This window comes from Brachypodium distachyon, chromosome 1 (assembly GCF_000005505.3).
Source record: "Brachypodium distachyon strain Bd21 chromosome 1, Brachypodium_distachyon_v3.0, whole genome shotgun sequence".
NCBI lineage: Eukaryota > Viridiplantae > Streptophyta > Magnoliopsida > Poales > Poaceae > Brachypodium > Brachypodium distachyon.
In genome coordinates this window covers 929,720-954,962 of record NC_016131.3, presented here as the reverse complement: position 1 = coordinate 954,962, position 25,243 = coordinate 929,720, and the positions used below count along the sequence as shown (strand labels likewise).

The 25,243-nt window shown below is 44.3% G+C and overlaps 5 protein-coding genes and 1 pseudogene across 8 annotated transcripts; 3 read left to right on the top strand and 3 right to left on the bottom strand.

Annotated features, from left to right (window-relative positions):
* Positions 1-15: 15 nt before the first annotated feature.
* On the top strand, positions 16-2,914 carry LOC100826493 (annotated as a pseudogene).
* A 90-nt stretch (positions 2,915-3,004) lies between these two features.
* On the top strand, positions 3,005-6,882 carry LOC100826181 (probable LRR receptor-like serine/threonine-protein kinase At3g47570). Its single transcript, XM_024458063.1, has 2 exons — positions 3,005-6,010; positions 6,144-6,882. Exons 1-2 carry the CDS (start codon positions 3,058-3,060, stop codon positions 6,455-6,457), a joined length of 3,267 nt encoding a protein of 1,088 aa, XP_024313831.1. The 5' UTR covers positions 3,005-3,057; the 3' UTR covers positions 6,458-6,882.
* Positions 6,883-7,039: 157 nt separating this feature from the next.
* LOC106865831 (probable LRR receptor-like serine/threonine-protein kinase At3g47570) lies at positions 7,040-10,836 on the top strand. The gene is given in 3 exon segments (XM_014896704.2): positions 7,040-7,422; positions 7,424-10,074; positions 10,206-10,836. Coding segments are annotated over 3 exon segments (3,219 nt in total). The 5' UTR covers positions 7,040-7,222; the 3' UTR covers positions 10,574-10,836.
* A 50-nt stretch (positions 10,837-10,886) lies between these two features.
* LOC100825068 (AFG1-like ATPase) lies at positions 10,887-17,169 on the bottom strand. 3 transcript variants are annotated; one of them, XM_003561395.4, is made up of 14 exons: positions 16,748-17,169; positions 16,493-16,632; positions 16,246-16,379; positions 15,668-15,813; positions 15,324-15,403; positions 14,902-15,159; positions 14,467-14,577; positions 13,831-13,953; positions 12,748-12,869; positions 12,606-12,675; positions 12,261-12,353; positions 12,015-12,142; positions 11,629-11,770; positions 10,887-11,360 (listed from the first exon to the last, which is right to left on the bottom strand). In XM_003561395.4, exons 1-14 carry the CDS (start codon positions 16,902-16,904, stop codon positions 11,223-11,225), a joined length of 1,842 nt encoding a protein of 613 aa, XP_003561443.1. In that variant the 5' UTR covers positions 16,905-17,169; the 3' UTR covers positions 10,887-11,222. The 3 variants fall into 3 exon arrangements, with proteins under 3 accessions (XP_003561443.1, XP_024313836.1, XP_024313837.1); XM_024458068.1 differs by having other exon boundaries at positions 16,246-16,384; positions 16,493-16,610; positions 16,748-16,985; XM_024458069.1 differs by having other exon boundaries at positions 16,493-16,610; positions 16,748-16,881.
* A 159-nt stretch (positions 17,170-17,328) lies between these two features.
* LOC100825552 (putative disease resistance RPP13-like protein 3) lies at positions 17,329-22,079 on the bottom strand. Its single transcript, XM_024458064.1, has 3 exons — positions 20,589-22,079; positions 17,996-20,046; positions 17,329-17,888 (listed from the first exon to the last, which is right to left on the bottom strand). Exons 1-2 carry the CDS (start codon positions 21,407-21,409, stop codon positions 18,042-18,044), a joined length of 2,826 nt encoding a protein of 941 aa, XP_024313832.1. The 5' UTR covers positions 21,410-22,079; the 3' UTR covers positions 17,329-17,888; positions 17,996-18,041.
* LOC112268527 (disease resistance protein RPP13-like) lies at positions 21,672-25,036 on the bottom strand. 2 transcript variants are annotated; one of them, XM_024458071.1, is made up of 3 exons: positions 24,749-25,036; positions 22,854-24,462; positions 21,672-21,970 (listed from the first exon to the last, which is right to left on the bottom strand). In XM_024458071.1, the coding sequence occupies exons 2-3, from the start codon at positions 23,675-23,677 to the stop codon at positions 21,958-21,960; spliced, it is 837 nt and encodes a 278-aa protein (XP_024313839.1). In that variant the 5' UTR covers positions 23,678-24,462; positions 24,749-25,036; the 3' UTR covers positions 21,672-21,957. The 2 variants fall into 2 exon arrangements, with proteins under 2 accessions (XP_024313839.1, XP_024313838.1); XM_024458070.1 differs by lacking the exon at positions 21,672-21,970 and adding an exon at positions 22,087-22,395.
* Positions 25,037-25,243: the final 207 nt, after the last annotated feature.

Below are 25,243 nucleotides of genomic sequence, written 5' to 3'. Positions count from 1 at the left end.
TGGAAATTATGGCCTGTATGCATGGTAACTTAAACAGACAATAAAATTGTGCATTAACTTTAAGCCAGAACAAGCAATGGATTGGATTAGGATCAATGGATGAGAAGGATGGAGGATATGGTCTGCAAATGACTCAATATATATGTCCATGTCACACATCCAACTCTAGGTGAGGCCAAGACTAAAAATTCTAATAAAGCACACATAAAAAACACCAATTTCCCTAAAAAAAACCAATGTAATCTGTGCAATCTATCTTATTTCTAATTGTTTCCAAATGAAGTCCTGCCAGGAGAAACAAATGGGATGAGATTTTTGCCTGTCAAACGGATGGTGCAGAGTGGTAACCAGTGCTATGTTTTGCAAGAACTGGGCATGCTCCAGGTACAGTGGTGTCTGCGTTTCTATGCGCTGAGATATCTGCGAAACAAGATGCATATCACATTTAGCATAGAGGTGCAACAACAATGGGCATCTTATCTGAATATTTCTGCATATTGTAACTCATACACGGCCTACCTGTATAGTTTCTGGGTAGTATCAGGCAGCCAAACTTGGCATAATTGTCTGAATATTTCCTCCTAGAACAACATTATGCCGATTTGATAAGTTCCCGTTTAGTTATTTTAACTAAGAATATCGTCATATCATACTGGACATCTGAACTTCTCAGGGAACATTTTTCTATCTGTATAGGATGTAACTTACTATGCTAATGCAGATTGAACCTGTGGAGATGATCGACTGCTCTGTTGTAATTTGTGATGCTGCATGGTTTGGAAAGGTTAGGTTGCTCGAATATCGAAATCTATACACATTCTGATTTTGGTTGTGGCCTTGGAAATTTAACTATATCTTGTTATTCACCTGGGCTATCTCAAAATCCAATCAACACCTATATCTATATTTTTTCCGTGAAAACAAGAGTCACACTGTACACTGTAAGTCTGCAACAACCACATACGGAGAACTGATAGTGATAATCCTTAATAAATGTGTTCTTATTGAGATGATAAATGCATGTGTTCTTTAGATTGAAGTCGCTGCATTAAATTTTGCCAGGATATATAAAAGAAAGAAATCCATTGCCAGGATAACCATATCCTTCGGAACATCTTCATGTTAATTAATGCTGGCGATATGCAAAAACATGTGCACAAGAAGTCAGAATACACAATATAAAAGGGTGCTAGCAGATCAATAAAAGAATAAGAAGCAAATTAAGATTTGGGGCAGCATATGTTTGAGTTCCTAAGCAACAATGTTCAAGTTACTTCCTACTCTTGTTCTCCAAGTGCTCTTCTTGAGCTTTGCCATGGCAGGGGTGCAGTCGGGCAATGTGACCGGCCTGAGCTTCCAACTTGTCGCCCTTAGCCAAGTGGCCCCTGATGGGAACGCCGATAATAGCTCTTCCTTCTCCACCGAGGACCTGCGCCTGCCGATCTCGACATCGTCCCAGTTCATCTACGGCGTGTCCGTGTCGATCGGCACCGGGGCAGGCACCAGGAAGAAGGTCCTCGCGCTCGACACCACCGCTAGCACATCATGGTTGATGTGTGAGCCATGTCGCCCATCACCACCGCAAGTCGGTGGCCTCTTCTTGCCGTCAGCATCGCGTCCCGCCATTCCACCGCCTCCACACGGTCAATGGCTGCGCCTTCGCCTTCTCGTCCGCCACCGGGTACCTCTCACGAGACACCTTCCACCTAGGCAACGGCGGGTCCGGTGCAGCCACGGAGTCTATCTCTGGTGTCGTGTTTGGCTGCGCACACTCGATCACCGGGTTCCAGAACGGCGGTACCCTCGGCGGGGTGCTCTCATTGAGCCCCTCGCCTCTCTCGCTCCCGATGCAGCTTGGCGCGCGCCGCGGCGGGAGGTTCTCCTACTGCCTCCCCAAGCCCACCCAGCGCAACCCCCACACATTCCTCCGGCTCGGTGCCGACGTCCCAAGCACTCCGCCCGGCGCCCACACGACCACCCTCGCGGTACACCCCGGGCCCAAGGCTCCAGGCTACTACCTCAGCCTCGTCGGCATCAGCCTCGGGAACAAGCGTCTCGACATCGACCAACACGTCTTCGCCGCAGGCCACGGCTGCAGCATTAACCCGGCAGAGACCATCACGACGATCGCAGAACCGGCGTACCTTGCCGTGGAGCACGCACTGGTGGCACACATGAAGGATCTCGGGTCGAACCGGGTGAAGGGGCCGCTCTGCTTCGACCGGATTAACCGGTCGGTGCGGGCGCGGCTCCCCAGCATGGTGTTCCACTTCGAGGACGGCGCCGAGCTGTGGTTCACGGTGGAGCAGCTGTTCGAGGTGCGTGGCAGCTTGACGGCGTGCTTCCTGGAGGTCGGCCGGGGCCAACACCGGATGGTGATCGGCGCCGCGCAGCAGGTGAACACGCGGTTCACCTTCGACATCGGTGCCGGTAGACTGGCCTTCACGCCGGAGCTTTGTGGCTGAGACGTCTTCAGGCACGCAACCTAGCCTTCATCTTGTCATATATTTTGGAAAATAATAATTGCTTCTTGCACATTTGCATTCATATATAAATCGGCTTATGGTACATAGTATTAAATTAAATCTAGCCAACGCAGGCAATGGATTCTGCCTGAGGCATATGAACTTTAAGGCAACGCATGCAATGGATTCTATTAATTCCTGCCTTAATGATGGACAAGAAGGATTTAATTAATTTGCTCGCGGGTCTAACCCACCAAAAATTGCCGGCGAGCTCTCTGAAATGGTTATTAAGGGTGACGAGACGAAGTTGCCGGCGACTTTTGGGAGTGCCGGCAATGGCAATTATTAGCCAAGTAGGCAGCTGCCTAACCCATTAGCAAAAAATTTGAGTGATATGTAGTATAGAAAGTTTCCATGTCCATCCACTCAGACTTTGCTCCACTACTAGCATGATTTGGAAATTTGAGTGCATGTTGGAGTGTTTGACTGATTTGAGAAAACCGTATCGCTGGGTGGCACTATAAATTGCACCTCTACTCTCGCTGCCAATTAAGTGCACACACAAGTAAAACAGCCAGCCGCTCCCAGCTCAATGGCCATTCCATCATCATCCTATGCTCCTTTTTACATCTTCTTACTTGTACTGTTCTTTGCCGTCTCAGCTGCTGCTTCTTCTTCTTCTTCTTCTTCTTCTTCTTCTCCAAGTCCGACCAACGCTAATGGCAGCGACACCGACCTCACTGCGCTGCTGGCTTTCAAAGCCCAGCTCGCCGACCCTCTCGGCGTCCTTGCCAGCAACTGGACTACCGGCACGTCTTTCTGTCGTTGGGTCGGCGTCTCGTGCAGCCGACGAAGGCGACGAGTGACCGCCATATCCTTGTCCAACATGCCTCTCGTTGGATCCGTGGCACCTCATGTCGGTAACCTCTCTTTCCTCTCCTTCTTCAACCTCACCAACACCAATCTCACGGGCTCCATTCCAGCCGAACTTGGTAGGCTACATCGTCTTAGGTTTCTCAGCCTTCAAGGAAATAGCCTCTCAGATGCCATACCTAGTGCTCTAGGGAACCTCACACGGCTTGAGGTCCTTAATCTAGCACTGAACCAACTCTCAGACCAGATCCCTCCAGAGATGCTGCTGCGTATGCACAACCTTAGGAAAATTAGTCTAACGACGAATGAATTGAGTGGCCAAATACCACAGTATTTGTTCAACAACACCCCTTCCTTGATTTTCATCAATTTCGGAAATAACAGCCTGTCAGGTCCTATACCACACAACGTTGGATCCCTATCCATTCCTGAGCACTTGATACTACAGAATAATCAACTTTCGGGACTGATGCCACAAGCCATGTTCAACATGTCTAGGCTGCAAGTCATGGCACTCACAGGCACTGGTAACCTAACAGGAATGTTTCCAAACAATCAAACTTTCAGCCTCCCAATGTTGCAAATTATTTCGCTAGCTGATAACAAATTTTCCGGCCGGTTTCCATCAGGGCTTGCATCATGTCAATACTTACAAGTAATTGATTTGGGTAAAAATTCTTTTGTGGATGTTCTGCCAACATGGTTGTCCAGATTACCACACCTTGAATGGCTTAACTTGGGTGATAATAACCTTATTGGCTCGATCCCATCTGCTCTTAGCAATCTCACCAGTCTTGCTGATCTAGATCTCTACAATGGCAACCTCTCAGGGGAGATTCCACCAGAATTAGGACTTTTGCAGGAACTCTTGCATCTAGATATTGGAGGTAATAATCATTTGATAGGTAGCATTCCAGCCTCCCTTGGCAACTTATCCAAATTGAATTACCTAGATTTGGGACATAATCAATTGTCCGGTCAAGTGCCAAGAACACTAGGCGAAAATGCAGCTTTGAACAATCTTTATTTGTCATACAACAATTTAGAGGGGAATCTAGACTTCTTTGCAGCTCTTTCCAATTGTAGACAACTCCAAGTCCTTGATATAGAACACAATTTTTTCACAGGTGCCCTCGCTGGCCATTTGGGAAACCTTACAACACAATTAATCACTTTCGTTGCAGGTTACAACAAGTTAACAGGTGGACTTCCAGAAGAAATTTCAAACATAAGCAGCCTTGAAGTTATATATCTTTCTAACAACCTATTCACCGAGCCAATCCCGAAATCAATCACAATGTTGGAGAATCTTAAATGGCTCGCCCTCTCCCGAAATGACATGTTAGGCCCTATTCCAAAAGAAATGGGTTTGTTAGGGAATCTAGAACTATTGTTTCTCCAATCAAACAAATTTTCGGGCCCTATGCCTAGCAGCTTTGAGAATCTTAGCCGGTTAGAAGAGAACAACTTGTCCAATAACAAGCTAAGTTCAAGGATACCAGTGAGCTTTTTCCACCTAAATAAACTTCTTTATCTAGATATCTCACACAATTCCTTTTCTGGTGCACTACCGATCGATGTTTCTGGTCTAAGTCAAATATATAAAATGGAACTTTCTTCCAACTTCTTGGTAGGGAACATTCCGGAATCATTTGGACAACTTAATATGCTAACCTACCTAAATCTATCCTGTAACTCCTTCGAAGGCTCAATTCCAGGGAACCTCGAAAAACTAAAAGGCTTAGATACATTAGACCTCTCGTTTAACAATCTCTCTGGTACTATGCCCATTTTCCTTGCTAACTTTACCTACTTGACTACCTTGAACCTCTCATTCAATAGGCTAGAAGGCCAAATACCTGAGGGAGGTGTTTTCTCAAACCTCACGTTGCAGTGTTTGATTGGGAATGCTAGACTATGTGGCGCTCCACGGCTACGATTTTCATCATGCCTTGAAAGACCTGACTCAACTAATAGACACTTGCTACAGTTTGTACTCCCAACAATCATATTAGCGTTTGTCGCCATTGCCATTTGCGTATACCTATGGTTTGGGAAAAAACATAAGAAGGGTGAGGACGAAGCTTCTCTTGATCCAACCGATGCCATAGGCCATCAGATAGTCTCCTATCATGACCTTGTGCGTGCCACCAATAATTTCAGTGAAGATAACATATTGAGATCCGGAAGCTTTGGAAAAGTCTTCAAGGGCCAACTAAGCAATGGCTTGCCTGTTGCGATAAAAGTTCTTGACATGCAACTGGAGCAGGCCGTTCGGAGTTTCGATTCCGAGTGTCGAGTGCTTCGGATGGCGCGACATCGCAACCTGATAAGGATACTCAATACTTGTTCCAACCTCGACTTTAGAGCACTAGTGCTACCATACATGCCAAATGGCAGCTTAGAGATGCTCCTTCACAGAGCCGAGAGTACAATGCACTTGGGATTCCCTGAGAGGCTGGGAATCATGCTTGATGTCTCGATGGCAATGGATTATCTGCACCATGAACACTACGAGCTCATCTTGCACTGTGACTTGAAGCCTAGCAACGTGTTGTTTGATGAGGAGATGACGGCGCATGTGGCGGATTTCGGCATTGCAAGGTTGCTTCTAGATGACAACTCCATGATAAGTGCGAGCATGCTTGGAACAGTTGGGTACATGGCACCAGGTACTTAACTAGCTAGATCATGTTATCTTTCTCTCATCCTAGTACTTGTTAAGCCATTGATAAATTATGGCTCCACTCAAAACAACATGGCTAAGCAATTACGCTTTAATCTGTTTATGTTTTTCTTGAGCAGAGCACGGGTCTCTTGGAAAGGCATCACGCAAGAGCGACGTGTTCAGCTACGGGATCATGCTCCTTGAAGTCTTCACAGGAAGAAGACCCACCGACGCAATGTTCGGCGCACAACTAACCCTTAGGCAGTGGGTTCATCAGGCATTCCCTGCAGAGCTTGTCCAAGTCATGGATGACCAGCTACTGCAAGGTCCTTCTCTTTCTAGCCACAGCTTGGACAACGACTTTCTTGCGCCCGTATTCGAGCTGGGTTTGCTTTGTTCCAGCGACTCTCCTGACCAGAGGATGACGATGCACGATGTGGCGTGGTGTTGAAGAAGATCAAAGCCGAGTACACCAAACGGACGGCAACGGCAACTCGTAGAGCAGCACAGTGATCAATCTCCCTTGGCTGCTTATATATCATTTAGGATGCCAAGGTACTCCTTTCTGGACTCAGGGAACCGTTGTTTATGAGAGTCGATCGTAACCAAAACAGAGCTAGCTAAGTTTTGTAAATTCAGACACATAACAGACTTTCTAGCTGCAGCTTGTAATTTTGTCCCCGAGCAACAAAGTTCCCGTCTTTCAATTCCGGGAAAAAAAAAGATGGAGGCGTACGATGACCGTGTGGCATGTCCATGGGCCCTTGATCAAAGACTGTGCACTGATATCATTTTTGTTTTTTGACCGAAGTCACTGATCATCATTTGACCAAGCAGTACTCATTCAGCATATATATATATAGAGCCAAACGACCACACTGGGTCTTTGTCCGCTACTACGGGGTACTCCAGTATTTTGCTGGAGTGGGGTGCATGTTTCACTGTCCTCTAGAGACTGGAACACAGTCTCGTCCGGGCCAAGGCTCGATAGCTCTGCGCCGTGCTGCCGCCGGCAAGGTGATGGCTGCGATCGGATGAAGGTAGTAACAAGGAAAATTTATTCCAAGCAAACAGCCAAGGCATGATCGATTGATGCACTTGTAGCACACAAAAGGATGAGCTTCTGCAGATAGAGCCGGCTCCTACAAAATTACACGCTAGCTGTTCACTCCTGCAAGCACACACAGGCATAGCACACCCAGCCTCGCACATCTCAATGGCCCCTGTTCTCACCATCTTCTTCTTCACACTAGCACTTGTGTTAGCCGTGTCTCCCAGGCCGACGGACGGCAACGTTAACGGCAGCGACACCGACCTCGCCGCGCTGCTGGCTTTCAAAGCCCAGCTCGCCGATCCTCTCGGCGTCCTCGCCGGTAACTGGACCACCGGCACGTCTTTCTGTCATTGGGTAGGTGTCTCTCGTCGGATCTTTGGCACCTCACATTGGTAATCTCTCTTTCCTTTCCTTCCTCAATCTTACCTACACCAATCTCACAGGCTCCATTCCAGCCGAACTTGGTAGGCTACATCGTCTTAAGTATCTCAGTCTTGGAGGAAATAGCCTCTCAGATACCATCCCTACTGCTATAGGGAACCTCACAAGGCTCAAGATACTTAGTCTAGCTTTGAACCAACTCTCCGGCCAGATCCCCCCTGAAATGCTGACGCGTATGCAAGACCTTAGGAGAATTTTTCTGGTCGGAAATGAATTGAGTGGCCAAATTCCGTCATATTTGTTCAACAACACGCCTTCGTTGACGTTCATCGATTTTGGAAATAACAGCCTGTCAGGTCCTATACCGCAAGGTATTGCATCGCTATCCGTGCTTGTGGTCTTGAGCCTAGAGGTTAATCAACTCTCTGGCCTAGTGCCACAAGCCATGTTCAACATGTCTAAGCTGCAAGTCATGGCACTCGCTGGCAATGGTAACCTAACTGGAGCCATTCCAACCAATCTAAGTTTCAACCTCCCAATGTTGCAATATATCAGGCTATTTGGTAACAAATTTACTGGCCGGTTTCCATCGGGGCTTTCGTCATGCCAATACCTACAAGAAATTGCTTTGGGTGGAAATTCTTTTTTGGATGTTGTTCCAACATGGTTAGCCAAATTGCCACATCTTAGAAGGCTTTATTTGGGACTTAATAATCTTATTGGTTCCATCCCAGCTGCTCTTAGCCATCTCACCAGTCTTACTGATCTAAACCTCTCTGGTGGCAACCTGAAAGGGAAGATTCCACCAGAAATAGGTCTTATGCAGGAACTCTCTTATCTGCAACTTAGTGTTAACCAATTGACAGGTCTAATTCCAGCCTCCCTTGGCAACTTATCCAAATTGTCTTCCCTACAGTTGGAAAACAATCAATTGTCCGGTCAAGTACCAACAACACTTGGTAAAAATGTAGCTTTGAACAGGCTTTTATTGCAATCTAATAATTTAGAGGGGAATCTAGACTTCTTCTCAAATCTTTCCAAGTGCAGACAACTCCAAGTCGTTATAATAGAAAATAATTCTTTCACGGGTGTCCTCCCTCGCCATGTGGGAAATCTCACTTCACAATTACTCATATTCGTTGCCAGTAACAACAAGTTAATAGGTGGAGTTCCGGTCGCATTTTCAAACAACACCAAACTTGAGGTGATTGATCTTGCTAACAACTTATTCACCGAGCCAATACCAGAATCCATCATTATGTTGCAAAATCTTAAATACCTTGATCTTTCCCACAATGACATGTTAGGCCCTATTCCAACACAAATAGGAATGCTGGGGAATCTACGACGATTGTTTCTCCAAGCAAACAAATTCGTGTGATCGATACCTAGCAGCTTTGGTAACCTTAGTCGGTTAGAAGAGTTCTACTTGTCCAATAACCAGCTAAGTTCAAAGATACCAGCGAGCATTTTCCACCTAAATAAACTTATTCAACTGGATATTTCACACAATTCCTTTTCTGGTCCACTACCGATCGATGTTTCTGGTCTAAGTCAAACATGTCAAATGGACCTTTCTTCCAACTTCTTGATAGGAAAAATTCCAGAATCATTTGGACAACTTAATATGCTAACCTACCTAAACCTATCGTGTAACTCCTTCGAAGGATCAATTCTAGGCAACCTCAAAAAACTAAAAGGCTTAGATACATTAGACCTCTCATTTAACAATCTCTCTGGTACTATTCCCATTTTCCTTGCCAACTTTACCTACTTGACTACCTTGAACCTCTCATTCAATAGGCTAGAAGGCCAAATACCCAAGGGAGGTGTTTTCTCAAACCTCCCGTTGCAGTGTTTGGTTGGGAATGCTGGGCTATGCGGTGCTCCACGGCTACGATTTTCATCATGCCTTGAAAGACCTCACTTAACTAACAGACACTTACTACAATTTCAACTCCCAACACTCATATTAGCGTTTGTCGCTATTGCCATTTGCTTATACCTATGGTTTGGAAAAAAACTTGAGAAGCGAGAGGAAGAAGCTTCTATTGATCCAACCGATGCCATAGGCCATCGGATAGTCTCTTATCATGAGCTTGTTCGTGCCACCAATAGTTTCAGTGAAGACAACATATTGGGATCCGGGAACTTTGGAAAAGTCTTCAAGGGACAACTAAGCAATGGTTTGCCCGTCGCGATAAAAGTTCTTGACATGCAACTGGAGCAGGCCATCCGGAGTTTCGATGTCGAGTGTCGAGTGCTTTGCATGGTGCGACACCGCAACCTGATAAGGATACTCAATACTTGTTCCAACATTGACTTTAGAGCACTAGTGCTTCAGTACATGCCAAATGGCAGCTTAGAGGCGCTCCTTCACCGGCCCGAGAGTACAATGTGCTTGGGATTCACTGAGAGACTGGGCATCATGCTTGACGTGTCGATGGCCATGGATTATCTGCACCATGAGCACTGCGAGCTGATCTTGCACTGTGACTTGAAGCCTAGCAACGTGTTGTTTGACGAGGACATGATGGCACATGTGGCAGACTTCGGCATTGCAAGGTTGCTTCTAGATGACAACTCCATGATAAGTGCGAGCATGCCTTGAACAGTTGGGTACATGGCACCAGGTACTCGATTAGCTAGCTTTTGTTATCTCTTGCTCAACCAAGTGCTAGTTAAACCATCAATAAATTATGTGTCACTCAATAAATCAGGTTAAGCAACTATGCATACTAATGTTCATGTTCTTCTTGAGCAGAATATGGTTCTCTTGGAAAGGCATCACGAAAGAGCGACGTGTTCAGCTCCGGGATCATGCTCCTTGAAGTCTTCACTGGAAGGAGACCCACGGACCCAATGTTTGGCCCAGAACTAACCCTTAGGCAGTGGGTTCATCAGGCATTCCCTGCAGAGCTTGTCCAAGTCATCGATGACCAGCTACTGCAAGGTTCTTCTCTTTCTAGCCACAGCTTGAACAGTGGCTTTCTTGCTTCAGTATTCAAGCTGGGGTTGCTCTGTTCCGAGGACTTTCCAGAGCAGAGGATGACGATGCACGATGTGGTCGTGGCGCTGAAGAAGATCAAAGCCGAGTACACCAAACAGACAGCAACGACTTTGCTTACCTAGTGCAGCACAGTGATCAATTTCCCTTGGCTGCTTCTATCTCAACTATAATTATGTATGGATGTATCTGTTCTTCTGCAGTTAGAACAATACACAGGTCTTCTATAATTGGCACGGTTGAATTATGCTATTTGGTCATGCTTATTGAATGGATTCTCATTAAGAATGTTAACTATTGATAGTGGCCGTCCAGCTCTCCTATCCCCCAGACATTTTCATTGTAAACCAGATTGATATTGTTTAATAAAGTGGTATACTTCCCCTAATAATTGTATATATGACGAATCCCTCGAAAAGAAGTATACAGGCGAATCCATACAAAAAAGATATATATGATGATGAGGTAGCAGCAAGGATAATGATGCGGAGGTAGTAGGTCTGTATAACGAGCCTTCAGTAGGTCAGATGTTAGTTCCAAATAAAGCACATGATGAAACAACATCAGTGATCATGTCTACTATGAAAGCATAATTGGGCTGCAAGCAGTGAAAATCTATATAGATGCAATGGCATGTGTCATGCACTCATGCTCACATTGCTTGACTGCTTGTTGTTACATACAAGTACACATAGTTTGTTTGACCTTATTGCTCATTCTTTCCAAATTAGTTATTCCTAGGAGGAAGAAAAATGAATAGAATGGTACTACAGTCTACACGGGAGCAGACTGAGAGATAGTCTTATCTTTTGCAAAAACAGGGGCGCCCTGTTGTTGATGAAGGACAGAGGTATGGAAATGCGGGACACGGTCAAGGTACAGCGGGGTCTGCATTTCGATGAGCCGAGAAATCTGTGAAGTTGAAAACAGACACATGCCAGGAAAGTAATGTCAGTAATTCAAAATAGTTACAGGTCTACACATGAAAGTATGTGGAGGAAGATTAAAGAACTGGTCTCTTGAAAAAGAAACAATATAAAAACTATAACCCATAGTTTAGCAAATGAATAATAATGTGCTTTCAGGACAAATTCTGGGTGCATGGTGCCAACAGGTCTTAATTAATCTCAAGCAAGTATCAACAAATAGTAATAGAAAAGGTACTATGCCAGTTACTTACAGCTCTTCGGAACGCGAACATTTCTTCTTGACCAGACAGCATTGACACTAGCCCTGTAGTAGACGGCCCTACACCAACATTGCCTTCCGCAGAAACATCCCTCCTTAGCTTTGTCCCTTCGGCTTCAGTTTCAAACTGGAAACTGCATAATATGGCATTCCGTGTGTATATATGAATGATTGTTCTTGATTTCATTACAATTAGAATGCTCTGTATTCAAACATTACAGACAAATAGGAATATCATATACAAACAAAGTTCAGCATGCCACTTTAATCAGGCTTTATTTTTTGGGTGCAAATAGGAAGGGAGAGTCCCCAGCCTAAATTTTGATTCAGAACACAGGATTGTTGTTCTTTTGATCGCTGCAGAAATGGAACTGTTACCTCTCTAAATCAAAAAGAGGTCCTTCCTCGGTTCCTTGAAAAAGATCATCAATGGATGAGACAGCTAAACATATAAGCCGGCAGTGATGATTGTACATCTCATCAATTAGGGTGATGAACCTTCTTGCCTAATGGAGGCACAATATTAGGAAAATAATAATATAACACTCAATTTGGCACCAAAGGATTATTGAGTACACCTTAATAAAGTTAGAGGATAACGAAAAGCAACAGACCAATGAGTACCTTGTCACGGATTTTCATGCTCATAGCTGGAATATCTGATATGAAAATTGTATGGTAATTTCTGGCTATTGCTATATAATCTGCAGCTCCGACCTAAGTATTGGAATGAGAAATATAAGTTAATATTTAGCATTATCAGAGCACATCTTACTGGATCTATTAAGAAAAACCTCTATATGTGGCCATTAGAATTATGTTCCAAATTCATACAGTTTGAAGGTAGATATATACAATTCGTTTTTGTCAAGCCAACAGTGAGATGAGCCCGCGATCATGAATAACATAGTTTCCTTTTCCTTCTATTTGGATTCTACGTAAATATAAATTGAGAGAATGAGATATTACTGGGCGGCCACATAGATACTCAAAGTCAAACCTTGCCACACCGTTACAACTCTGAGGAATCTCGAGAGACCTGTTCACGTAACATTAAGTTAATATAGTACTTCTTGTCAATGTATAGAGATGGATTATATTATGGACACACCTTCCAAACATTACAGGAATTGTAACTGCAGTAATGTTTCTGCCTGCTTGGTTAGTTACGTCATGCCACATGGCCTCATACATACTCCTACTGTCAGAAGTAATAGGCCAAAAATAGTGAATCTGCAGACAAGTTTGCAAACAACTAGTTGTTACATGAAAAGAAAATACTGGTCATGCAGATCCAAGAATAGCAAATATGAAAAGCGGAATAAATATCAAATTTCCAAGCAAAGCGAGAGTAAAGCTACGGTATATTCAGTAAAGCTGCAGTATATTCAGGTTTCATATTGGAGTTATAGGGATCAGAGTGTAGCTTAAAGGTAACTTGATTTGCCCATAGAAATACATGCACGAATCACTGTCCTTACAACAGACATGATAACTACAAACTCAGCGAGCGTCATCAATGATGAATATACTCCCTCCATTCCAAAATACACCTCATATAGATTTATGCACTTGGACCAAGACAGCTCTCGTTTCTAGTGCCTGACCACTCATGTTGGGTTAATAATAAATAGATGTGAGTAGTTATTGGCCGGGTGCGGGTACTAAGAGAAAAATGAGGTGTATTGTGGAACAAATGAAAAAAAATCTATACACGTTGTATTGTGAAATGGAGGGAGTACTTTTTACAGGCCCCATTAATTTATTAACCTGAGGGTAGGAAAGGGTGTTGATGTTATCTTTCTTACACGCTGCCCTGAATAGCTAGACGGCAAACCCCTACGGCCCTACCACACTTCGATAATGACAGTAAGTACATTGACTACTGAAGCACATGGCAGAAGATTTCGAGAGAATGTCAGCTAGAAGATTTTGTAAACTAAACTAAGATGTTAAGATCATACGATATAATCGCCTGAATTCGTCAACACAGTCCTTGATTCCTGGACAATTTAAGCATATGCACACTGTAGATCACAATATCATATGAACTAGCTATTTTCAACCTGCTATCATACAGCAGCATGTTTATCTCCAGGACATGTAAAACGGATGTTTTTTGTGCAGATCCTATGATCAAGAGTCGTTAATTGCATACATATGTCACTAGGAACTAGGAAGATTATAAGTCAACCTGAGTTGAGCTGTCTGTTGGAATAAGGCGGCGATAATCCGTCTCTGTTCCAACAAGAATCTTATTGCAGGTCTCATCCAACTTAGATAATAACTCAAGGAAGATTTCTCGTTGCATCCCATCCTACAAAACCAACAGAAAAGGGTGAAAAGGTCAAAAAGAAGTGCATCGCTATTGTAACATAAAGGTAGTTATTATCCATTCAGGTATCAATCCATGTTGTTTCTTATGCCATATCAATGTTCCAGAAGAAACCTAGGTGCAAATAAGTAGTTCATAGCCATTATCCTTGGTGTGCTATTTCAATTACCCAGGCTGCCTTTAGCTGATTCTTTATCTAGGCTTAAGCAAAATAAAGATAAATTCTAGTGCAGTTCCTCTTCATTTGCACATTGTTACTCTATAACTTGATAGCAACCTAGTGACCTTTACCACTTTACCTTCTTCCACATCGTGTTTGAAAATTGTGAGAAGTGTTCCTGTTTGTAGGAACAAAGTTCTACATAGTGTAGTTCAAATGAACATTTTCAGCAGGTTAGAATGTGGTTATGCCTTTCACTCCCAATTTCTTCTTTTGGTGAAAAGATAAGTGTTTATTATATGATGCAAAAAATAAGAAACACGAAATTAACCTACCTGATTCAGATCTTCCGGTGCTTTATTACTGGTAGCAACAAGTACAGTTCCTGTGCTTAACAGTCTGCTCAGAATACCAGACAGGGCGACAACAGCAAATACATCAATAGTCTGCACATATTCAGTTTCTTAGTACATTTAAAATCTATAGGCTACAGAACTTATTGATATTACAGCGGAAACTAAATATTTTCTAGTAGATGCAATCTAATATGGTAGACAGAGTGAAGTAGGAAGAGGTGATCGTAAAAGTACTTTTTTTAAGTGTCGCCTTACATTAAAGCACAAGATTGAGATTGGATGTAAAAGTCTATAAGCTGGATTAGTCTCATGCATGAAAGCTTACTGAGAAGTTCAAATTAGAATTATGCCAAGTCATGTAGCTGTCTAAAGCTTACAGAAAAGGACACTGTCAAAAGTGTGAAATTCAGGCACCTGTATCTCGTCAAAGCATAGAATGCTTGCACCACATTTATCTGCTTGTCTATCAACAAGGAACTTGTCAGCGACAGCTAAAAGGATATGCTTCTGCTGTGTTTCTTGTTTGTACTTTTCTTCCCCGAGCAGCCACTCCTTAATTTTTGCATCGAAAGGGAGGCCTGATATCCAACTGAAAGCACTCGAGTGAGTAGACCTGTTATCATCACGTGTCTTCCACACATCATGCATATGCTCATGTATTTCAAGCATAGCCTGCATAAAAAGAGTAATTCGACTTTATGCAAATGCTAGACAACAGGATCACAACTGAAATATGATAGTCAACAAGTTGATTCACAGAACTCTTGCCAAGCCACACGTACACTCTGTTTTGTCAGCTTGTAAAGCCACACGTACATGAGTTCTGCATAATTTACCTCATGAAAGTGAAACCTCCTCCTGTGTTTGATGACGCCTTCTGTGGCCCCATAGAACATGTCCATCAACATTGTCTTCCCTGTGTTACAAGTTACTCCTTCAAGTTAGCATAACAATTGCAGATAGCTAGACAATATCACCATTCAAAAAAGTAATATTATTATCACAAATATCTCATGACTATTTTGGAAGGAACAGGCAAACAGCACAATGAGCCAAGCGGAGTAGTTAATTGCTACAATCTGTAGATCCTGTCAAGACATATGTAGATTACGGGACAAAACCTAACTACAGACCACTAACTCTAAGCATGCCGGCCAGGTGAAGTTCTTGATTAGCTTACCACTTCCAACATTCCCGTAAAGGTATAATCCTTTCGGAGCAACAGGTGCAACTGGTTTCTGTCCAACCAACGTATCTAGTTTCTTCTCTCGGTTCAAATATGAAACCCATCTTCCAACTCCAGGTTCTAAATTTCCTCTTCGTTTCCTGGTTTAATCAGCAAAAGATAAGTCGAACAACAAGATTCAACACAGTGGAACACACCAGTTAAGCAAACTAGTAGGTTGCTGATCTGCTTAATTACACTCTTCTTGGAATATGAGCAAGAGATTTCTAATCTCTAAAAAAGAAAAAAAAATCCATAACGTCCTTGTTTATCTTCTATTAAGTTGTACTGTTCCAAAAGGAGTTGGTATTCAATAAAAAGCTTGGTAAATAAGGGATAAACTGATACAGAGAAATTCATCTACTTAAACTAATTCCTTACTACAAGATCTCAGTAGGAAAGATTAAAATCATTTGGAAGAGGATTCAGAGCCATATGAATAACCCTGCTGCAGCAAAGACACAAAAGTCTCAATATCAAGAGTTAATGGTTATACAGTGAATGAGAGCACCAGTCAATAAACAAAACATTACCGTGAAATCAATTTATCAATAAACCCCCTCTTCTCATCTATCCACACACCATCATGCTGCTTATCCTCGGCTTCTTCCAGCAGAAGCCTCCGCCGTTCCTTCTCCCTGGTACTGTCCCACGTAGACAGCTTAGTCTGCACTTTACACAGAGCCACTCAGCCAGAGGCAACGAAACAATTAACCTTACTGAACAAAGGCAATATGCACCTAGTGCTCAGCAAACACGAAAGGGAAATTGGCAGCTTACATGGTAATCCTCCATTTCCATCTCGTACTGCTCGAGCCTCCTGAGCAAGCTGTCCAGCTCGGACGCCACGTTTTCCTGGTACGTGTCCTGCTGGAGCTTCCCTTGGCTCACCAGGCCCCTGTAGAGCGCAAGAGGGCCACCTTCAGAAGTTCAGACAGAACGCAACGGTAAACAACAGTCAAGAGGAATTGCCATGATCGAGAGCGCAGACACTTTTACGGGTTCGAGCAGGAGAGGGAGGAATCGCGAGGTTACCTGGTTTCCGGCCGTGATCGGAGCCGCCGGCGTCGTGGAGGCGGCGGGGGAGCCCGGCGGAGGGTAGAGGACGCGTGAGAGGATCATAGCGGGAGGCGGCGGCAGCGAGGAGAGCCGCGGATCGGCGCGCGATGGAGCCGTGGAGCCGGAGGATCATCGCCGGGGAATGGGGATGGGGGACGGAGAGGAGGTGGTGGGCGGTTTAACTCCGCGGCCATGTCCGGAGGAGGAAGGAGGTGACGCGGCCGCCATTGGCACCACACGCGTGGGCTCGACTCCTCTGCTGGGCCCAATTACCTACCTATCTCCGAGAACGAGAAGTCCCAAAAGCCTGTGTTATGGGCCTTCTGTGATCTGATGACGCCGGCCCATTTGATAATAGAGTACCATCTAGGCCGACTTAATGGGCCGGTTTTCTCCAAACCTCGGAAGCTCTCCTCCTATCTTCGGTCAATGGAATAGCTGTGTTCCAATTCTCAAAAAAGAAAGAACGATGTGTTCCATGTTAAGAACACATGCATAAGTACACATTTATATTGGCAGAACATCGAAATTAGTGGCCCAAGATATCACACTGTATATATGCCCCATGTTTCATCTACTCCAGAAAGCAACAATATTTCCACCAGCAAGTTCAATCAGCGGAAATGATGAATGCAAGCAGAGCTTACAAAAGTAAACCAGACTCGAGAAACAGAGAACTTAAAGTCTTAATAATAATAACTACCAAAAGAAAATAACTGATCCAGACTACCATGCACTGTCACTGTTACTTACTTTACCACGCAGGGTCGCAAGGATCAAGCAAGAAATCTGATCAGGAAGACAAATACATATATGTACTCTGGTCACAAATCTGTGCATGCAGCAGAGAAGACTACCTTCTTCAGTTTCATATGGCAGCAGTAAAGCAGCATGATATTTTAGGCGTCCAGCAGAAAGATACATCTAGATCACCACAGGACGATTATTTAAAATAGCTTTGCTGTAAGTCTTAATAAACTTCAAAAGTAACCAATGGATAAAGAAACAACACAGCTCAGACCACTCTTTTTGGAGGCGACACGGCCCTGTTTCAGTTTCAGTTTTTCAGCGTCTCGTCTGGACGTTCCAAGCAAGCCAGCCTCACAGTCACATCATCCTGGAGTTGAAAAGCATTCAGCAGGTTTGGACAAAACAAACGTATTAGTTAGTTTGAAGGAGAAAACGGCAGGGCCATGTTTTCAGAAGATAAAGCATTATCAGTACCTCTAGCAGTTGCAATCAGGAACATCTTATCGGCTGGAGCACCATTTTAATTCCCCTCCTTGCGCTTGTCCTCGTCATTACCACCAGTCTCTTCATTGTCCTTTTCAACTGGTTCCCCATAAATAGTAACAGTGGGATGGTTGGGATGGGCAGCTCCTTCATTCCTGATCGCAGCAGCAGCAGCAGCCTTGCTCTCAGAAGGTGTAGCACCGTTGTTGTACAACCGTACCCGTACATGTTTGAGACAGGTGAGATACTCAATGCCTACATAGAAGCCATAAGTTTTTGCCACTGACACATCGAACTGCAACCCAAAAATTTCAAGCTTGGGCATAGCCCCTTTGACGAATGTAACGTATGCCGACGCATGATTACTAGAGATATTAAACTCCTTCAGACATGGGAATCCATGGACCGTAACCCTATCTTTCGGCCTTGCTTTAAACCACAGTTCCAGGCGAAGTAAGGATGGGAGCTCCCCAAGAGGGTGCAGACCCTCGTCCGTAAGTTCAATTAAATTGATGTTGATGTAAGAAAGGCTGCTGAGTGCTGGTGTGATCCATCTCGGAACGTACTGAAAATAGTAGTTGCTGGACATATAAAATAATTGAAGGGAAGATGGTGGTGGGGACCAAGAACCTAGGAATTCAAGGGAACCACCATACCTATTTATCCGTAAGGTCAAGAGTTTACACCTGCCAAGCTTGAACAACGAGGAAAGTAACATCTCTTCGTGCCTCTTGTATTCGTCTGGTTCTCCACCATCCAAATATACATCAAGTTCATGCAAACTTGTCAGGCTCCCAAGATCCTCCACTGCATCTACTCGACTCTGGGTAATAGTAAAACCAGACAACACCCGTAGGTTCCTCATATCTCCAATTCCATTTGGTATCTTTGTTCCCGATTGAACAAGCAGGTGTTGTAGTTTAATGAGCCGAACAATTCCAGATGGCAAGTCTTGCACACCTGTACCCCTAAGATCTAGGGTCTCTAGATCACCTAGCATCACAATCCCTTGTGGTAGCTTTGATTTGTGTGTGCGACCAAGGCTGAGGTACTTTAGTTGGAACAATTTGTCCATACCGTTCATATCATACTCCAAATCCTCACAACCTTCAAAATCCAGCACACGCAGAGCTTCAAATTCAGCAAGACTTGGCAAGTGTTTCATGCAACCTGATGATGTTACTGTCAGAGATCGAACATGGCTTAAGTCTTCATTTGCCAATGCAGATGCCAACTCCTGGTCAATGTGCTGGATTGATAGTCGCCGAATAAAACGGTGGCGATTTGCAAAACTTGTTTGGCCACCGCCTAGCACCGTCATGAAATTATCTTCGGCCGATTTTGAAATGATAATTTCCAGCATCATGTCATGGACCCGACAGGCACGAACTTTACCATCATAGCCAAAGCCCACTGGTTGGACCATGCTTTTGTTGATGAGCTCGTAAAAGTAGCTCTCGGCGACCTCATATTGGCTTTTCCCACGCTCTTCACAAATAAAGCCTTCTGCTATCCATCGGCGCACTAGCCTCTCTCTTTCAATCTCATAATCCTCGGGAAATGCACTTAAATACAACAAACATGTCTTGAGATAAGCTGGAAGATTATTGTAGCTAAGGGATAGTATGCTCCCCATTCCCTCGAGACTCCGACTATTTTCCAGTGCAGAACCAATTGACCTTTTCACCTTCTCCCATTCCTCCTTAGCAACCGGTATGTTTGCCAACAAACTAGATATACTAATAATTGCCAAAGGTAGGCCTCCACATTTTTTCAGTATTTCATCTGAAACTTTTTTAAGCATATTAGAGCAACAGTCCTCTGAGCCAAATATTCTGTTGAAAAATAATCTTCTAGAATGGAAATCACTTAGGGCTTCCATTTCATACAGACGATTATCACGACCCAAACAACACGACTTTGCCACATCAACAATGCGTGTCGTAAATATGATTCTGCTGGAACAATTATTCTCTGGAAAAGCATACTTGATAGCATCCCATGCAGATGCAGACCATATATCATCAATGACGACAAGATACCTAACATATATTAGTGTATGGATGTTGTCAAGCAAACTAGCAAACATAAACATATCCCATGAAACTAGAACAATGCATGTTTTATGTGACAGATGTATCAACTGGAGTAGTTAAAGTGTATCACGCTTATTGCTTATATTTCAATATACAGCCTTTTTGTATATATCTATCATTTCCACTTAAATGAAATTTTAACTATAAGTCAGACTCAAACTCTAGTAACTTAATTACAAAGAAAACCTATATTTGATGTGGGAACAGTGTTCGGCAATGCTTATTTTAGTATAGATATATGAAACTAAATGTTGATAAAAATAATTAAGCAGGCCATGAAACACCCAACGTTGCATATGCATACATTTAGCTAGTTAGTAGAGTGTACCATGTGTATTGCTTATGTTTGTTTCCGGATAAGGTTTGTTGCACATATGTATCAGTCCCACACTTTGAAGATAGTATATGAAGAAATATTGCATGAAAGAATAAGAAGTCTGTACGAGACAAGTTTTGTGAAAAAAACAATATAAGCTCCCTAAAATTACCTCTTATCTTGTAACAGTTCTCTTAGCTTTGTAATGGCTGTCATTTCGTCCCAAATGTCAATATCTTTTGTGAATCCATCAGGGCAAGGCACTTTGGATATAACATCCTTGATAATTTTCTTTATAACTGGCTTCTGCGAGACTGATACAAAAGCCCGACAATCAAAACGCCCTTGAATCTTGCGACTGACCTCATTGGCCAGTGTTGTCTTTCCCAATCCACCAAACCCAACGATAGACAGAACCCTGCAATGCATCTTTCCTTCTTCCACCATCCACTTGGCAAGATCATCTCTTGGACCGTCAATGCCGACAAGGTGTGCTTCTTCTGCAAAGAGAGCACACAACCGGGGATCCACGGCTGTATGACGAGAGGCGCTGCAAGAGATATTATCCAGCTTGTAACTATCTTTGAGCTCTTTCACTTGCTTGATACGATCCTTGAGCTCATCAATATGGTCAGCGATTGCGCGCTGAGCTCCAAGCTTCTTCAGAGGGAGAGCGATTTTTCCTAAAAACTCCTTGAAACCTCCACGACGGACACAGCCCTTATGAAGTTGATGGATGAACTTGTCGAATACATCCTCTGTGTCGTACGCCAACTCCCTCACCAGCGATATCCATGCCTTGACTTGGCCACCTGGGTCTTCCAGCTCCGTGTACTCCTTCAGCGCGGCATGCATGCTGATGAGCTCGGATTCCAGGGAGCGGATCTCGCGGCGGACCCCTTTGAGGCGGCCATACTCGCCGGCGAGAAGGCCCCCAAGCTTCGTCAGCAGGGGACCCAAGGCGCCCAGCGCAGCGCTCACCACAGGTGCCATTGATGCACTCTAGCTCACCACAGGCCACAGTGTGAGATCCAGAGGTTGGCGGAGGGGGGAAGAGGAAAGGAGGAGCAATAATGGGTGCTCTGGCTACTCCTCGTCTCTGCAGTGCATTTTTCGTTGGTGTTTGTGTGTGTACTGAGAGTGGAGAGGAAGGGTAATGGAGGACCAAGCACTTTGAGGAGGAAAGGAGCAAGAAATTGGGTGCTGCAAGCTTTGTCAGTCACCTAACGGTGGCTTTTTTGAGCATGAGCTTCTGGGGTCCTACTTGTGCTGTGTGTCGAAAGAGAATCAAGAACAATAATACATATGCACTGTTTCAGATACAAGTTCCGATAGGGACAGGGGACCTAGCTTGTCAGTACAGTGACTTGTTCAGTTTAATAAAACCATTTATGCATCTTGCCCGACAAAAGTATAATCTAGCTAAAACTGATTCATAGTACCTGTTTGGTGCAGATCATTCATTTCTGTCACTGCTTGGTACCTCTCTTGTGTCACCATACCATAGAACATGGATCCATCCTATTTGATTCAGCAGCAAGCTAATTTCCTCCCCTGCTCCAATTTTGAAAACCGTGGAAGTGAGATACCATAATCGCTAGTAATAGAATACGACCATGTATGTGCTTCTTCTTCTAAACATGAAGCACACGAAAGGCACCAACATATGGTTTCGACATAGTTTTATCATGCAATTGATTGACAGTTAGTACCACATAGACAGCCTTGTCTGCATTTTACCCAAAGGCATTCAACAGTCAGAGCCAAATATTCTGTTGAAAAACAATCTTCTGGAATGAAGATCACCTAGGGCTTCCATTTCGTGAATGCGATTATCACCGCCCAGACTACATGACCTTGCTACGTCAACAATGCGTGTAGTAACTATGATTCTGCTAGAACAATTATTCTCTGGAAAAGCATACTTCATAGTGTCCCATGCTGATGCAGACCATATATCATCAATGATGATAAGATACCTAAAAATGACAACGAATTATGGTAAGGAACTCATTTAGGAAAGGTAGACGTACAGATTAGGAAACTCCAACATTACATATGCTTTACGCCCTATAATAGTTAACTAAGTGTATCACCCTTACTTATTGCTCATGTTTCCAGATGCAGTTTATTGTACAGATGTGACATGTGTAAGCATGGAACTAAGAGTAGATATAGTTATAAAATTATCACTATATAAGGCTGCATGAGCCTCATGAGACATGAATGGCATGCTCCATTTTTCTTAAAATTGTGGCAGTCAGGTCTTGCACATATATAGGCTTCATGGTTTTTATATCATATTAAGATATAAGCACAACCGATTCACTTAAGTCTAAGATGATTCATACTTTACACATTTCTTTCTTCTTTAACTACATGATGATTCTTTTTAAAATAATAAGGAACTTAAGAAAACAATATAAGCCGGAATTACCTATTATCTTGTAGCACTTCCCTCAGCTTTTCAATGGATTTTCTTTTGTCCCAATCATAGGTATCTTCTTTAGATCCATATTGGCATTGATTGATCACATCCTTGATAATTCTCTTTTTGTCTGGCTTTTGCGACACCGATACAAAAGCCCGGCAGTCAAAATCCCCTTGAATCTTGCGATAAACCTCATTCGCTAGTGTTGTCTTTCCCAATCCACCAAAACCAATAATAGACAGCACCTTGCGATGCTTGGACGAGCTGTTTTCTTCTTCCATCATCCATTTGGCAAGATCATATCTTGGACCATCAATGCCAACAAGGTGTGCCTCCTCCGCAAAGAGAGCGCACAACCGGGGATCCATGACTGTATGGCTAGAGGTGCCACGAGGAATATCACTCAGCTTATAACTATCCTTGAGCTCTTTTACTTGTTTGATGCGAGCCTTGAGGTCGTCGATTTGGTCAGCGATTGCGCGTCGAGCTCCGAGCTTCTTCAGAGGGAGAGTTATCTTGCATAAAAACTCCTTGAGGCCACTGCCATGGCCGCTACCCTTACCAAGGTGATGGATGAACTTGTCGAAGACGTCTTCAGTGTCGTACGCCAACTCCCTCACCAGCGATATCCATGCTTTCACTTGGCCTCTCGGATCTTCCAGCTCTGTGTACTCTATCAGAGCGGCTTGCATGCTGATGAGCTCAGATTCAAGTGAGCGGATCTCACGGCGGACCCCTTTGAGGCGGCCATACTTGCCGGTGAGAAGGCCGCCGAGCTTCACCAGCAGGGGACCCAACGCACCCAGCGCAGCGCTCACCACAGGTGCCATTAATTGATGCCCTCACAGCATCTCTCGCTGGTGTTGATTTTTCTGTGCTTGGAGTGGAGGAGAAGAACTGGGAGGACAAGCAGTGAAGCAGGAACAAAGAGAGAGGCCGGGTGACAGCAAGCAGAAGTTTTCTTTGGCTTACCACACCTAACGATGGCTGGCACATGCAAGGTCAGGCGCTAGCATGTGCATCCCCATCGAATTAGGCAAACAAAGTAGCTATAAGCATGTAGAAGCAAATTAAGAACAGCTCGGGTCAGATTCCTTCAGGGAGAGATCCTAACATAATCTTTAAATTACGAATACCGGTGGCTAGCATGTGAATGGAACTGCTGGGACAAAGGGGAGTGGTGTAAGAGTGAATTAAGAACGAACACACGTATTCAGACTCCGTGTCCAGGGCCAGCAGGGAGAATCTTATTAGAATTAAAGTATTCAGGTTAGTAAAACCAAGCATCATGCCAGCCGGCCACTTGTACATTTTAAGAAGCAATTGGTGTATGCACAAACCCAGGATGTGAGTCACGGTGATTGGTGATAGATTACAACCATGGGTGCACTTCATCTGAATAAACATATAAAGACAGCAATGGAACTGCACTTGACCCAAAGGCACTCAGAGGCAATGAAATAATCTTACTGAACAGAAAAGAATAGTGGCAGCTAGCTTCCATTTCCATGCTCAAGCCTTGTGAGCAAGCTGTGTAGCTCGGATGCTACATTTTCCCGGTACATGTCATGTCGGAGCTCACTACGTCCTTCTGTAGAGCCAAGAGGACGGCCACCTTCAGATACAGAACACGGCAGTCAGTTAATCAACAGGGAACTGTCGGGAAAATTTGGAAGTAGAAGCATCAGCAACTCAAATAGATGAATGAATCCATTACAATCCACCCTCCGTGCATTCCGTATCACTCTCACTCGACGGGGGAGTGGCGAACGAGAGTGACGAGCAGCGAAATTTTTGTGTGTCATGGAATGATCCGCAGAGTTGTGAACTGTACCGAACGCACTACAGCACAGACATTTTCTAGGTTCGATAGGTCGAGTGAGGAGCGAGGTCGCGGGTACCTGGTCTCTGGACGTGATCGGAGCCGCCCGCTCCGGCTCCGGCTCCCGCGGCGTCGGAGGCGACGACGGAGACCAGGCGGAGGGCAGAGGAAGCGTCTTCGGCGGGGCCCGCCGCGTCATCGAGGCGACGACGGAGCTCGGCGGGGGACAGCGGACGCGTATTATGCGGCGCTTCGTGGGCTATATATGGCGGCGGAGCGGCCAGAGATGCCGCCGCGCCGGAGTACCATCGCCGGTGGAGGAGGCGAGGTGCGCAGAGAGAGAGAGGTGGAGGAACCGAGGAACAAGGTGCTCTTGTCATGTGGGCCTTTTGTCCCTCGGCCCATTAGATGATGATGTCTTCGATCGTGCCATGTGGGCCTATTTTTGTACGCTGGAGGAAACACTTGGGCCGGCGCTGTCCGTTTGCATATGTTTTGCAGTTGGAAACGTATGATTTTCGATTTCTGAAACTGTTTCAAAAAGAAGAAGGAAGACTTCCAGCTTCAAAGGATC

What these genes read in the sequence shown, in the direction of transcription:
- LOC100826181 (XM_024458063.1), top strand. Translation starts at nt 3,058, where the DNA reads ATGGCCATTCCATCATCATCCTATGCTCCTTTTTACATCTTCTTACTT. An exon ending in AGTTGGGTACATGGCACCAG is followed by an intron (nt 6,011 to 6,143) that starts GTACTTAACTAG and finishes TTTCTTGAGCAG; the next exon opens with AGCACGGGTCTCTTGGAAAG.
- LOC100825068 (XM_003561395.4), bottom strand. Translation starts at nt 16,904, where the DNA reads ATGATCCTCCGGCTCCACGGCTCCATCGCGCGCCGATCCGCGGCTCTC. An exon ending in ATTGATAAATTGATTTCACG is followed by an intron (nt 15,814 to 16,245) that starts GTAATGTTTTGT and finishes TGATTAAACCAG; the next exon opens with GAAACGAAGAGGAAATTTAG. An exon ending in AGTATCTATGTGGCCGCCCA is followed by an intron (nt 12,354 to 12,605) that starts GTAATATCTCAT and finishes TCCAATACTTAG; the next exon opens with GTCGGAGCTGCAGATTATAT.
- LOC100825552 (XM_024458064.1), bottom strand. Translation starts at nt 21,409, where the DNA reads ATGGCACCTGTGGTGAGCGCTGCGCTGGGCGCCTTGGGTCCCCTGCTG. An exon ending in GAACTGTTACAAGATAAGAG is followed by an intron (nt 20,047 to 20,588) that starts GTAATTTTAGGG and finishes AATATATGTTAG; the next exon opens with GTATCTTGTCGTCATTGATG.
- LOC112268527 (XM_024458070.1), bottom strand. Translation starts at nt 23,677, where the DNA reads ATGGCACCTGTGGTGAGCGCTGCGCTGGGTGCGTTGGGTCCCCTGCTG. An exon ending in GAAGTGCTACAAGATAATAG is followed by an intron (nt 22,396 to 22,853) that starts GTAATTCCGGCT and finishes TGTCATTTTTAG; the next exon opens with GTATCTTATCATCATTGATG.